This window comes from Tenrec ecaudatus, chromosome 16, assembly GCF_050624435.1.
Source record: "Tenrec ecaudatus isolate mTenEca1 chromosome 16, mTenEca1.hap1, whole genome shotgun sequence".
NCBI classification, from domain to species: domain Eukaryota; kingdom Metazoa; phylum Chordata; class Mammalia; order Afrosoricida; family Tenrecidae; genus Tenrec; species Tenrec ecaudatus.
The window spans coordinates 25,876,305-25,888,913 of NC_134545.1; the positions used below are offsets into that span (position 1 = coordinate 25,876,305).

Below are 12,609 nucleotides of genomic sequence, written 5' to 3' on the forward strand. Positions count from 1 at the left end.
GGCTTAAGCTTTCGGGGAAGAGGTTTCAGCATCAAGCTGAGTGATTCCCTGCACGAGGTCAGTAATGGTTCCGTCCGCTGGTTCTAGGGACCGTCTCCAAAGAGTCCGCTCTGGAGGGAAACGAAGGTCAGCGGGAGAGCTGGGGGAAGGGACCCGGGGCCTAGAACAACTGCTGACTAATCGGCCGGCGAGAGGGCTGCGCGAGGGCCGCTGGGGGTCACGCGCCCTCGTATGTGCAGAATAGGCTGGGGCGCCTGGGCCTCGGTGCGGGGTTGCGGGCTCCAATGCTCACCGGGGCCCGCTCAGCCTTCCGGGGGTGGGGGGCCGCGCTCCGCAGTGAGTACCCCGGACGCGTGGCCGGGGCGGCGCGGGGTGGGGGTTGAGGTGGTGGGGGGGGGGTGGTAGGTGGCCCCGAACGCCGCGACTGGCTCCGAGAACCTCAATAACGGTCGAGCTTGAGAAAGGCCCCTTCATCACCCTTCATTCTAAGCCCATGTTTTTTTCACAGCGGGGAAACAGACTTAAAGGACGTTGGTTTGCCCAGAGTCACAAAGCTGAGCCTTATCCAGACGCAGGGTCCACGCCCTCATCCCCCCCCCCGCTTACAAACACATGAGTACACCTCTCCCCCGGGAAGAATCTTCCCCACCCCTCTCCCCATTCTGCACTTCTGGCTTCCCAGTAGATGACAGGGTCCGACGGTGGACAGCCCCACTTTGTTGAAGAATAAACTGAGGCCCCGGGGATTCAAGTCCCAGTTCTGGATTTCTAGGGGCAAACCTGACACTCTCTACAGTGCCTTTGGGAGAGCAGTGACGCTGTAGTGGAAGCTAGCATTGGAGGGCTCTCCTGGACAGGACCTCAGAGATGGCGGAGCCCAGCCCCCTGGGTAGGCACTGAAGCTCAGTAAGGGGCAGTGTTCTCTGTAACCCCCTCAGTGGAACCAGAGTCAAGTCGGTTAGGGAGCACACAGAAGGAATGCCCCCTGCAAACTCGGGGATAAGGGAAAGAGTCCTCACTGTAGCTCAGGGCACTTAAGAGACCAAAAAAGGCCAACCCAAGCTCTTAGGATGGACATGATTTCCATTGAAAAGGGGCCATTTGAGCTAACCTTCGAAGGATGAATGGGAGTTTTCCTTTGGGAGCGATGGGAGGAAGGACATGGCAAGCACAGGAGCTTTTATAGGTGGGTTTTGATGTCGAGGGTGCCCCTGGCAAGGGAGCCTCAAAGTAAGGCAGTCTTGTCTCTGGGGACCCATATCCTGCCCCACAAGAGACTGGAGGCCCAGGCTACGCAACAGGTTGGATGAGAAAGAAGAGAATGGGAGAAAAGGCCTTGCCTTGTGGGCAAGAAACAGACATGTGTGAGGACCAGCGCTTAAACTTAGAGTCTGGCTGCCCAGGGGTTTGGCACACTAAATTGAGTAGGAGCCGAGATGCAGGCCCTGCCTTAGCCCATACATTTTTCTTACCATTTTGTGAGGAAATGATTTTTCTTAATCCCCAATCTACAGATGGTGAAGGAGAAGCTTAGAGGCTGGGAAACCTGCCAGGAAGATGCAGCAAGAAGAGACATTCCTAGGGAGCGTGAGCTTAGCGAGAGAGGCTGTGAAGGAGCCAGTGGCACTTCACTGGCTCGCTGTGCAATGTCTTCCCTGCAGATCCTGCCTCCTGGGTCAAGGGCATGTTAGCCTCAGGGCCTGGAGCTTTAAGGCTGGGCACATTTGCTGGAAGAAAGGAAGGTGGCTGACCAACAAGAGAGCCAGTCCGAGGAAGGCGGGGCCAGAGGATGGCTGGAGGTGGCATTGAATTTGCCCTGGGCTGCTGCACCCCTCTATGGGAACTCAGGGCCCAGTTCAGCTTCCCTTAGCCTATCTCCTGCCCTTAAACAGAGCTTGGGGCTCTTTGGGCCTAGCCCCTGCCACCCTTCCAGGCCAGCAGGCAGATGGACGAAGGGTCTAAGCTCTGCTCTGGCCAAGCTTCTTTAGCCTCAGTTTCTACCGCTGTGAAATGGGATCGTGGGTAGGGTGGGTGAGGGAGTCAGTGAGAGAAAGGCTGCGATAGTAATCATTGCTATTGTGCTCCTCTTTCACTCTGCACCCAGCGTACAGCCCCAGGACCACTCTCAGCCACTTTTGGCATGCATGCCACAGGCGCCCCAGGCTCCCAGCCCTGCCTCTCACCTCCTCCACCCTGATGCTGCTGCTGATTGTCCTGTGGCTGGTGGGGGCCGGCCCCAGCCTCACCCTGGCCCCACAGCTCCTGCAGGAACCCAGACAGGGTGAGGACCCCATGGGAGACTTCACAGTGGGGCTGAGACCACTCACTTGCTCTCTTGGGGCCTCAGTTTTTCACCTGAAAACTGGGGGTCCCGTTAGGAGCACATCCTTTATCGAGGACAATTGGAGGTTCCTGAGTAACTATAACACAGAGCAGATTTTGATATGCACACGTCCATTCATCCAGTTGGCAAATAGTCATCGCACAGCTACTAAATACACAACGTTTCTCAGTCCCGGGGCTGCAGCAGGGAACAGAGCCCAGGCCTTGTTCTCACGGCGCTGGCCATCTGAATAAGTAAATGGACAAGGCTCGAGCAAGGGAAGGCCTAGATCAGAGGATGGTGGGTGCTCGGCAGCAAATGAAGCTAAGTCAGGGACAGAGAGTGATTGGGCAGTTCCAGAGGGTGCCATGGTGCAGAGCCCTGCAGGGGCTGAGGACACTGACCAGCCACTCAGGGGTCAGGGGCAGGGTGTTTTAGGCCCCGCATGCAGAGTGGGTGCTGCAAGGATGGGGGGTGGGAGTCAGTTGGCTAAAAGGGTGTAGGGGCTCGACTTTGAGAACTTTAAGGGCCACCAGAGGACGTTGAGCAGTGCAGCCACATGTGCCATCTGTGGGTGAGGAATAGACTGAAGGGGGCCAGGGGGAGAGGCAAGCCTGCTGTGAGATAATGGCCTGGCTGTGGCACAGGGTGACTTTGCAGATACATCTTGAGGGCAGCTGATAGGACTCACAGGTGGCAGGGAGAGGGATAGGTGGTTTAGGGTGGGAGCAACCAGAAGGGTGGATGGGAGATCCTGGAGAGAGCAGGTTTGGTGGCAAAGAGAGAGTTTGGCCCTGGACCCAGGACATCAGAGGTGACTTTGGGTGCAAGTCAGATGGACAGGCGTCACAGAGGTCTGGATCACACCTGGCATGGGAGGTCACTGGTCACTGGCCAGGACGACTTCTGAGGGAGGCCAGGAGGTGGTGGAGGCAGAGATGGGAGCAGAGAGATGAGTGGTAGTAAGAGGGAGGCCTGCAGGGTGTGTGGGTAAGGCCACCCTTGGGGGGGAGCAGGCTCAGCTGAGCCTCGACCGAGAGCCAGCAGGGTGGGTCGGAGGTCCTCTCAGCTTCCCTTTCACAGAGGCCTCCTGGTGCTTGGGAGAAAGAGGAGGCTGTCTGCTCCCATAGGTTTGTTTACAGCCTCTGAAATCCTCGGGAGCAGCTGTAGTCCATCTTCGGCTTGATGGCAGTGGGCTTGGGGTGTGTCTATGTGTGTGTTGATTTTCCAGTAACAGTTACAGTCTACATTTGAAAAACACCCATGACGGTCAGGGATGCCAGGTGATTGCCCAGGATCATGTAGCTGAGGATGGGCGGGAGTCCAGGACGGGAGGATTCAATAAACAGGTGCCTCTGTCCAGCAGTGGGCATGGTGAGCACTCGGTACCACAGCAGGCTCTGGCCATCGTGCCTCTTGGTCTGATCCTGATGAGCGGCTGGCCTTGATTAAGACCCTGGCTCCTAGAGGGGAGACTGGCTCTGCGGGTGGCTGGTGGAGGGTGACCCCACCTGACAGAGTTGGGGCAGCCTTTGAGGCTGGGCCTGGGAGCTGGAGTCTGAGCCCCTTCTCTCTCCTAGTGCACCGGCTGCTGACCCACGCCCTGGGCCACACAGCTCTCCCGGGCCTGCTCCTGAGCCTGCTGCTCTTGGCCATACTGGGCTGGCAGCAGGAGCGCCGCCTGGGCTCACTGCAGTTTCTGCACGCCGTGGCCCTGCTTGCCCTGGCCACTGGGCTGCTGGCCATGCTGCTGGCGGGCCTTGGGGTGCCCAGGGTAGCTGGCGGCTGTGGATACATGCCCATCCACCTGGCCATGCTGGCAGGCCAGGGTCACCGCCCCCGACAGCCCCGGGGGGCACTGCCACCATGGCTGGCCCCATGGCTGCTGCTGAGCCTGACCCCTCTACTCAGCTCCGAACCGCCCTTCCTGCAGCTCCTCTGTGGCCTGCTTGCTGGCCTGGCTTGTATCCTCTTTGGGCCCACGGTCTGTGGGAGGAAGTGGCACGTGGGGACAAGCCCTAGCACTGCACACCTTCCAGAAACATCTCTGAGAACTCCGAATGGACTCTGAGCTGGGGAGCGCACGGCTAGTAGAGCTAGCACAAGGGGAGAAGCTGCCCCGGCCCCTCGCAGAGGGTGTAGTAGGGGCAAAGGATGGCTCTGGGAACCAAGAGGGGCGTCTCCTGTGACCCGTGGTGGCTTTTGTTGGGGGAAGGAGATGCACTCGACCCCCTAGGGTCACTCTCCTTTTCAGGGCAGGCACCTCTCAGGCCTCCCTGAATCCTAGGGGGTGGGGGCAGTGGGCCGGCCTCGGGGGGTGACAGTGTCCATCAGTGGGTGGGGAAAGGCAGGGCTGAAGGCACATCCCAGCTTCTCACTGGCAGAGTAATTTCATGCAGGGCTGTCACCTCTCTGAACCTCCCTGCTGTTTCCCCCGGGGACAAGTGAGACATGAGTGGATGCCCACCACACACCTGGCCTGGCTTTCCTTGACCAGCGCCCTGCCCTGGGCAGACAGATGCCGCGGGGGCCTTCCGGTGGCTGGAGCTGTCGGAGCGGCGGCTGCAGGTGCTACAGGAGGGCGCTGTGTGCAGAGCCCTTGCGGGGTGCTGGCCGCTGAGGCTCCTGCCCGCCCAGGGAAGCTTGGCTGAACTACCCACCAGCCACCTACCGGGCACCAGGTGAGGCTGCCTGGCAAGAGGGTGACGTGGAGGGTCGGAGGACAGCAGCCAGCACAGGGAGTCTGTTACGGTGGCTGAAGTCAGGCTCCTCTTCTGCCCCTTCAGGCCTCCAGCAGCTGGACCATCACCAGTAGCTTCCCCTAGCCTCTGGCCGGGCAGCGAAGCCTCCAGACCTCTCCCACTAGGCCTGGAGGCCTTGCAGCCCCCATGGGAGGGCTCCTTAGAGGCAGGCCTGGCCTGGGCTGGGCCCAGGTTCCCCTTGGAGGCCCCCCTGTGGGCGGCCCTGGACGAACAGATGCTGCAGGAGGCGCTGCAGGCCTCGCTCCTGGATGGGCCGGGCCTGGGCCCCGAGGGCCCACTGTGGTTGCCCAAGTCTTCTGTCTCCTCTCTTCGGTAAGGCAGTGGGGAGGGGAAGGGGAAGAGCCCCCTGTGAGGGTGGGGGATGGATGGCCTGACCCCTTTCTCTGCTTACCCCCAGGCTGCAGCAGCTGGAACGTATGGGCTTCCCCACAGAGAAGGCAGTGGTGGCACTGGCAGCCACGGGCCGGGTGGAGGGTGCCGTGTCGCTGCTGGTCGACGGGCAGGTGGGGGCTGAGGCTCTGGTCACGGAGGTGAAAGGCTGGCCCTCCCAGCCCAAGGATCCCGGCCCTCCCAGCCCAGGCAGAAGGCAGGGCGCAGTGGGGCCCTCGGGTGACCACAGGCCTGGCCCTGTGTAATGGCCCCAGCTTTGCCAAAGGAGGGGACTCGCTTAGAATAAAAACCAGATTTTGTTTTTTATCCAGTGTGGACTTCCTTGGGGCAGCTATGTACCCGGCTCCGTGTTGGCCTTGGGAGCACGCTTGCACACACAAGTGAAGGAAGGAGCTGTGGGTGAAGGCCTGCTGGGGGTGGGGGGGGGGCAGCTCCCAGTGTCCCCGGAAGAGCTGCCCACCAGCTCCTGCCCCTGCTCTGTGGGCTGGACCCTCTACCAAGGGACAGCCCTGGCCTCTTTCCCCAAAACCTTCTACCTCCAGGAAGCCTCCCTGGATTTGGCAGGAATGTCTCCCCACTGACTGTCCAGGGCAGATTCAGTCTCCTTAGGCCCAAGTACCTGCTGACCTTGAGGGGAAGCCCTGACACAGCAGCCTCCCTCCTGGCCAGCCCTAGGCCTTCCTTGTGTGTGTGCGCGCGCGTGTGTGTGTGTGTGTGTGTGTGTCCTGAAGGGGCCCCGGGGCACTGGGCTTTATGGGGATGATTGCAGGCTGCTGCCTGTCCTGGAATGAGCTTTCGCTGGGGCTGCCTGTGAGGGCTAGATCCCAGGCCAGGGCCTGAAAGGAGGGCTGAAGAGAGGGGAGCCCCCCCCCCCCCCGCTGCTGTCACCTGCCATGTGGGAGTCCGGCTGGGGCTGGAAGGCCTGAAGGAGGCACCCTGGTGTAGAGGAGCTCTTGCCCGCTGGCTTGCTTTGATGAAGGGGCAACCCTGCCCAGGGGGTGGTTCTGAAACCAATGCCACCAATTGACACTTGGCCTTGGGGGTACTAACCCGATTGGCTCACACATCGAGGGGTCCTTCACGCCCCCAGGTGGGGAGGGAGGCTGCTGACATTGCTGAGAGACTATGCGCTGGCCTTCCTGCCCACCAGTTAAGCACAGAGAGAAACCAGGCTAGGGAGGACATCAGGCTGGGGGCCTTTATTGCCAGGACACCTCTACCTCCTGGCACCTGGCACAGGCACCTGTGGGAGCAGATGGCTGATCCCTGCTCATGTCCCCACCCCCACATGAGACCCTTGGGGGCAGAATTTAGGGAGAGCCCCCACCCCTCCAGTCAAAGGCCAGGGACTGCTGGGCTTCAGGACAGGGGAGCCAGCACCAGAAAACAAAACCAGGAGACAGGTGGAGGGACCCAGCACCCTGGGCCACCTGCAGGCCTGGGTGGCCCGGGAGCAGTGAGCTGGCTAGAAGTGGTGTCCCTGGCACCCTTCCCACAGAGGGCAACAGACCCAGGGCCCTGAAAGAGGTCTCACCTCACCCCTGGGCCACCCCTTTCCTCAACCTCAGATGGCAGTCCGGCCTATCCCAAAGACCGAGATGGCAGAAGGGCCCCCAAGTGAATCAATAAATACAGCCGGTGGTTCCTGGGCGGGGCTGGCCCGGTGTACCCTGAGGGGCTGCCGCTGCCCTCAGCCCCTGTCGTTCTGGCTCCGGGGGGCCACAATCCGGTAGTGAACGGCATGTCCTCCCCTTTTGCCCCGTAGGAGGCTGGGGGTGCCTGTGCCAGCAGGGGCAGCCCCGGACCCCAGCTCAGGTTCTGCCAGGAGAAGAAGAGAGGCCACATTAGTAGGTCCCATGTGGCACCCACCTCCCCTCAGCCCTCTGGTGGTGGCACGGCCGGGCCCCCTTGGCCAAGTGTACTCCAACCTTGCCGTCCGTGGGAAGTCAGGAATGTCCCATCCCCAGGGCTACCAGCCCTCCGCCCAGTGGGAGCACTCAGGACCTCGGCCTGGTTCCTTCTCAACCCACCGGGTTTATGACATGTTTAGCCCCTCGTAGAACTCAGCTCGGAACTCACTGCCACCAAGCAGGTTTATGAGCCTATCACACTTCCTGGGTCTCTTTCTCCTGAGGTGGTCTCAAACTGCAGACCCTGTGGGTAGCAGCCCAATGCATAACCCACTTTCCCCCCCTAGTAAAGTGCTCCATAAAATGCACGTGTCCTCCCATTCTTCCATTTGGGGTGAAGGGATACCTAGAGCCCACCCATTTCATAGCCGGGAGAACCGAGGTTGCACACCCCCTCTGCTCCTTGGGGCGAAGGCCTCAGGGAAGCCAGGCTCTGCCTGTGTAAAGAAGTCCTGCGTAGGCCTGACCAGTCGGGGTCTCAGCTGTTTCCTCTCTAAAACCAGGGACACCGATGCGAGAGCTACCCCAGCCTGGAAGGCCGCTGGCCCCTAGCAGTGACACTGCGGATGACAGACATTTGTGTCGCCCAAGAAGCTCCTACTTGTCCTTCAAAACCCAGAGTAGGAATGACCTCCACCAGGAAGCCCTCTGAGCACCATCTCAGTCGCTCCCATAGTTAGACGAGTGTGGATAGGTTAGAGGGATGTGCTGTTTTTCCAAGGGGAGAGGCACCCAGGAAGGAAAACCTGGCTGAGCCCCTGTGCCACACCCTCCCCCCACGCTGGTCCCAGAACAAACATAGGACCTGGAGAGCAACACCTTTCCATAGAGGGAACTGCGCTTGTGGCCATCCCTGGCCCTGGGTACCCTAGCCTCCACAGGGAACGAGAGGTCCCCCAAGTTGGGGGAAATGGAGGGGGTCCCCTCTGTGAGGTCTCGGACCTGTCACTGAACCTCAACACTTCACCTAGAACGTGGGGTCTCTTCCCCTGCACACCCCGATATCCACCTCCACCTGCACCCAACTGTTCCTGAGCTGATCCCAATGCAGAGGGACTCTGAGACAGAGAAAGGCCACTCGCTGGAGCTGCCAAGCTCTCTGGAAGCAGACTGCCTCATCTTTGCCCCTTGAGGCAGTTGGTTGGTTCCAGACTGTGCCACCAGGGAGGATATGGTGTGGCTTAGATCCAGGTTCTGCTCAGGGTGAGTAGGTCACGAGAGGCTGTTCTGACACATCCACTCTGAGGGCTTCATTTGCCCCCTGGGCCCCCATCGGCATTCAGCAAACCTGGGTCAGTAGAGCAGAGCCAGGCCTGGGATCTAGGCTGGAGCTCGGGCCTGATCTGTTACCATCTCAGTGACCCCCAGGGAGCCCCAAGAGCCCCTGAGCCTCAGGTTCTTCATTTGCAACATGGCCATCAAGACTGCCCACCCAGCAAGCTGGCAAGGGTTGCCCCACAGCAACACTACAGGACAGGGTAGAACCGCTTCTTCACATTTCCCAGACTGTGGTGGGCAGGGTTGAACCATAGCCCTTACAGATAACTCAACACCTAGCCCACTTAGGCCGCCAGGGCCCCATGGTAGGCACCGGAGATGATCAGTGTAATTCTCGGTGGCAGCTCTCATAACCACTCTCATCAATGATGTGCCCCCCATGTGGGCTTTTAGTTAACCTCTGTGTACCCCGGGCCACCAGGGAGGGGCCCAGCCCCTTTTCTGCTCTCTCTTCTAGGATCCCCTCCTCCAAGCCAGTGCTCCTGGCTGGCTCAGGGGGCCTCTGAGGGGTGGGTGGGGGGGAGTGGGGCAGTCAGAGCCATGCCTGGCTGTGTCTCTGCTGTCCGCCTGACAGAAGAGGCAGGGGCACCTTCAAGGCCCTCCTCTGGGTGGGGGAGATGGTGCGGCTCTTTCTGGGCTTGAAGAAAGCTGGGTGGTGTGGTGGGAAGGGCTTGGCAGCCAGCCCTAGGCCTTGTCCCAAGCTGGCCTCCAGTGGGGCTCCTTTTCCAAGAAAGCTTCTTAATCCCTCAGCTTCCCATACCCCGGGGGTTCTCATTGCAGGGTGGGAAGCTCCCGAAAGCAGGGGTCCAGTTGCTGTCTGGAGCCCTAGGCCCGCCCAGGCTGGCACTCCTGAGCTGGCTGAGTGAAAGAGGGTGGCTCTGTTCTCCTTCCTGCTTTGGGCCTTGGGTTGCCAGTCTGTAAAAGAGGTTGCTCTGAAGCCTCTGTGAGAGGGGGCAGAGGTGGAAGGTCAGTGAAGGGCAGAGGCCAGGCCTGGGAAGGGGCACACCTAGCTCCATCCAGGGGGGGCGAGGTCTCCTGTGTCCCACCATAACTTATGTCCCCACTGCCAGGCACAGGAGGGGCCCGCCTGAGTCTCCCCAACCTTCCCTCTAGAACCTTCTCAGCCCAGGCCCGGCTGGATGCTCTGCCCTCAGCAACCTCCTGGTACTCCCACACCCAAAGGGTCTCTCCAGCTTCTTGGTCTTGGCCTCCCTCTTCCTCTTTGCTCCTCCCTCCTTGACCTCGCTAATTCAAGTCTCCATTCAGAGGTCACCTCTTCCAGGCAGCCCTCCCTATACTCACCCAGCCTAGGGCCAGGACTGCCTGTACTTCCCAGGCCATGGCCGCTCTCACCTTAAACTCCATGAGTGCAGGCTTACATGTGTCTCATCTGCTGAGGACTGGCCAGCAAGGGACCTGGCACCAAGTAGGTGCTCCTGCACTCCAGGACCAGTTACGGGTACCAGCCTGGCGGCCGGCGGGCCAGCGAGGCTGAAGGATGAGTGTCTGCTGGCTGGGCCCAGCCCTGGGAGCCACATTCCGTGTTCTCCGCCCTTCCTAGAAGGGACTGCCCCTGCCTGCCCGCCCTGCCATTACCTGGCCAGATGATGGCTTCCAGCAGGGTGACCCGTCTGGCCAGGAGCTCCAGCTGAGCCTGCTGCTGCAGGAAGCTCTGTAAGCTAGGAGCCTGATGGGAGATTGAGAAGAGCAGACAGTGCAGGCCCAGCCTCTCAGGGCTGGGGGCGCCAAGGGGAGAGTGGGTGGGGTGGGGGCCAGCTGCCTTCAGGGCAAGAGTCCTGACTCCCAACTGGCTTTCCCTCCTGAGGTGGCCACAGGGCTGGCTCATCAGGTGACCAGATGGAGGAGGGCAGACTGCTGGGAAATGCCTGAGGTGAGGGTTTGGCTCTCAGCCCCTAGAAAGGAGCCCCTGGGAGCGTTAGGAGGATGGGAAACTGGAAGTGGGAGATCTGGTGTACCAGGTCCTGCTTGGGGGAGGAATTCAGACACTGAGTGATCCCTGACCCATAGTCCTCTAGAGCCTGGCTCTGCTACCCACAATCCCTTGCTCCATGACCCATTGCCCTGCGGAGCTGGAGACTGGCTCTGTAACCCAAACTTCCTCTCATCCCGATACCTGTCTACAGGCTGACTCCATTACCCAGGGGTTTCCTGTAGGCCTGGGCTCCAACTTTCTTACCCAGTGTCTGGCACTGTGGGACCCTGGCATGATATCCACAATCCCCTACTGCCTGGAAACCACATTGCCCACAAAGTCACCCATTACCCACAATGCCGGAGGCCCAGCTCCACCCACAGGGGGTGGGAGTCTGGGTTCCTAAGACCCCCTTTAGCTGTGGAGGAGGGGACCAGTCCTTCAGGGGTGGTGGTCTTGGCTTCCCAGGGCTTCTGAGTGCTGGAGACGCTGCCTGGGGTAGGCATCTATTCCAGTCTGAAGACGGGGCCCAGGCCAGGGCCACCCCAGTGGGGTTTGGGAGCAGGCTGGCGGGCAAGGGCTGGGCTGTCTGTCCGTCTGTCTCTACTCACCATAGAGCCCAATCATTGTTTCCAAGATTAAAACCCTCTCAGCTAAAATCTTCAAAGCCTCGCGTAGCTGGTGCAACCCCTCCCCCTGCGGAGGAAAGAGACAGATGCAGCCGTGAAGGGGGGAGGGGAGGGGGACCCTGGCAAGCCTGTGAGGGGCTCATGCTCCACCCCGGACATGCACCTGTAGTCCCACACCACCTGCCACAGCCCAGGGCCCACGGACAGCTGGGACAAGACCAGGAGAGGGCAGTCGGGAACCAGGCAGGTAGAAGCACCCCCCCAGGACACCTCAGCAGGTCACGTGGGACCCCAACCTGCTGTGTTCTCCCCACACCACAGCAAACAAGGCTGCCCTGGCGCAGCGTGTCGGTCCTATTCCAGAACCTGCAGGTCTTCCCTCGGTCTGGCGCCAGTCTGCAGGGTGGATCCATTACCCACAATCCTCCTGAAAACCTTGGCTCTTTTAGTACCCACAATGCCCAGTGCTGGAGATCGCCAGGGAGTCAGCCTGTCCTAGAACCAGCCACCTGCCAGTCCTTCCCAGCCACCTGCAGGATCCCTGCGCCACTCCCGAGCCCCCTGTGATCTTGCTGACGTAATGACCTTTGACCTGACACACTGCTTGCCTTAGGCACTCCATTCCCAAAAGAAACCAGACTCATTGTGACAGAGTTGATTCCAACTCATGGCAGCACCATGTGACGGAGGCAGTGGAACGGCTCCCGCCATCAACGTGACAGCAGCAGGCTGCCAGGCCTTTATGCAGCGATGCCACTGGTCAAACCCATTCACCTTGTAGGTTAGTGGATGAGTGAAAGCCATTTGGGGCATCTGGGGTGGCATTCAGCAGTCCCTGCTGATGTTTCCCTCCAGGCTCAAGTGGACAGGTAGCACAAGGTGGGCAGGGGGGTGTTTATCTGGCATCGACACTGGGAAACTTACGTTTAAAGGGCTGGCAAGACTAGCCCCTCTCACTTGTGCACCCTCTATAGGTCCTCACTCCGCCCTGCCCTCAGCCAATCCTCCTATACAGTTCCACCCCCAGGCCACCCCACTCTGGGGCTCCCCACTCACCCAAGTGCAGACAGCTGCTGCTCAGAGCTCCTGGGAGACACCTCGCTGGCCGTATGCCCTGCCTCCCCTCCCAATCAGCCTGCCCTTCCCACCCACAGGAGCAGGCCCATGATCTGGCTAACATTCCTTCCCTAGTGCAGACTGGAGATCTTTCTGGAACATGGCCATCTTCATTCGAACAGAGCTCGAGGTCAGTCAATGGAGCTGTGCTGGAACTGACGGTAGAGTCAGGGTCGGGTGCTGAATGAGGAGACTGGAACCCCTGACCAGGCTCCCAGGGTAGTCTGAGCAAGCTTCCCGGCCTGCCCACAGCACGAGGACTGGCCAC

General features: G+C 60.3%; 2 protein-coding genes across 5 annotated transcripts in view; one reads left to right on the forward strand and one right to left on the reverse strand.

Moving 5' to 3' along the window:
- Positions 1-119: 119 nt before the first annotated feature.
- RHBDD3 (rhomboid domain containing 3) lies at positions 120-5,781 on the forward strand. Of its 2 annotated transcripts, none has more exons than XM_075534706.1 (6): positions 120-229; positions 2,105-2,281; positions 3,904-4,287; positions 4,842-5,004; positions 5,110-5,397; positions 5,483-5,781. In XM_075534706.1, exons 2-6 carry the CDS (start codon positions 2,197-2,199, stop codon positions 5,718-5,720), a joined length of 1,158 nt encoding a protein of 385 aa, XP_075390821.1. In that variant the 5' UTR covers positions 120-229; positions 2,105-2,196; the 3' UTR covers positions 5,721-5,781. The 2 variants fall into 2 exon arrangements, with proteins under 2 accessions (XP_075390821.1, XP_075390820.1); XM_075534705.1 differs by having other exon boundaries at positions 123-336.
- A 997-nt stretch (positions 5,782-6,778) lies between these two features.
- EMID1 (EMI domain containing 1) overlaps positions 6,779-12,609 on the reverse strand; it is a 44,745-nt gene continuing 38,914 nt past the window's right edge. For 2 of the 3 annotated variants that reach the window (XM_075534278.1, XM_075534277.1), the window contains exons 14-15: positions 11,208-11,292; positions 6,779-7,293 (exon numbers count right to left, since the gene is read on the reverse strand). In XM_075534278.1, coding sequence (XP_075390393.1) covers positions 7,166-7,293; positions 11,208-11,292 — 213 coding nt within the window. In that variant the 3' untranslated portion in view covers positions 6,779-7,165. Of the gene's footprint in view, positions 7,294-10,259; positions 10,351-11,207; positions 11,293-12,609 lie in introns of all 3 variants that reach the window. The other variant, XM_075534276.1, reaches the window with a different exon arrangement.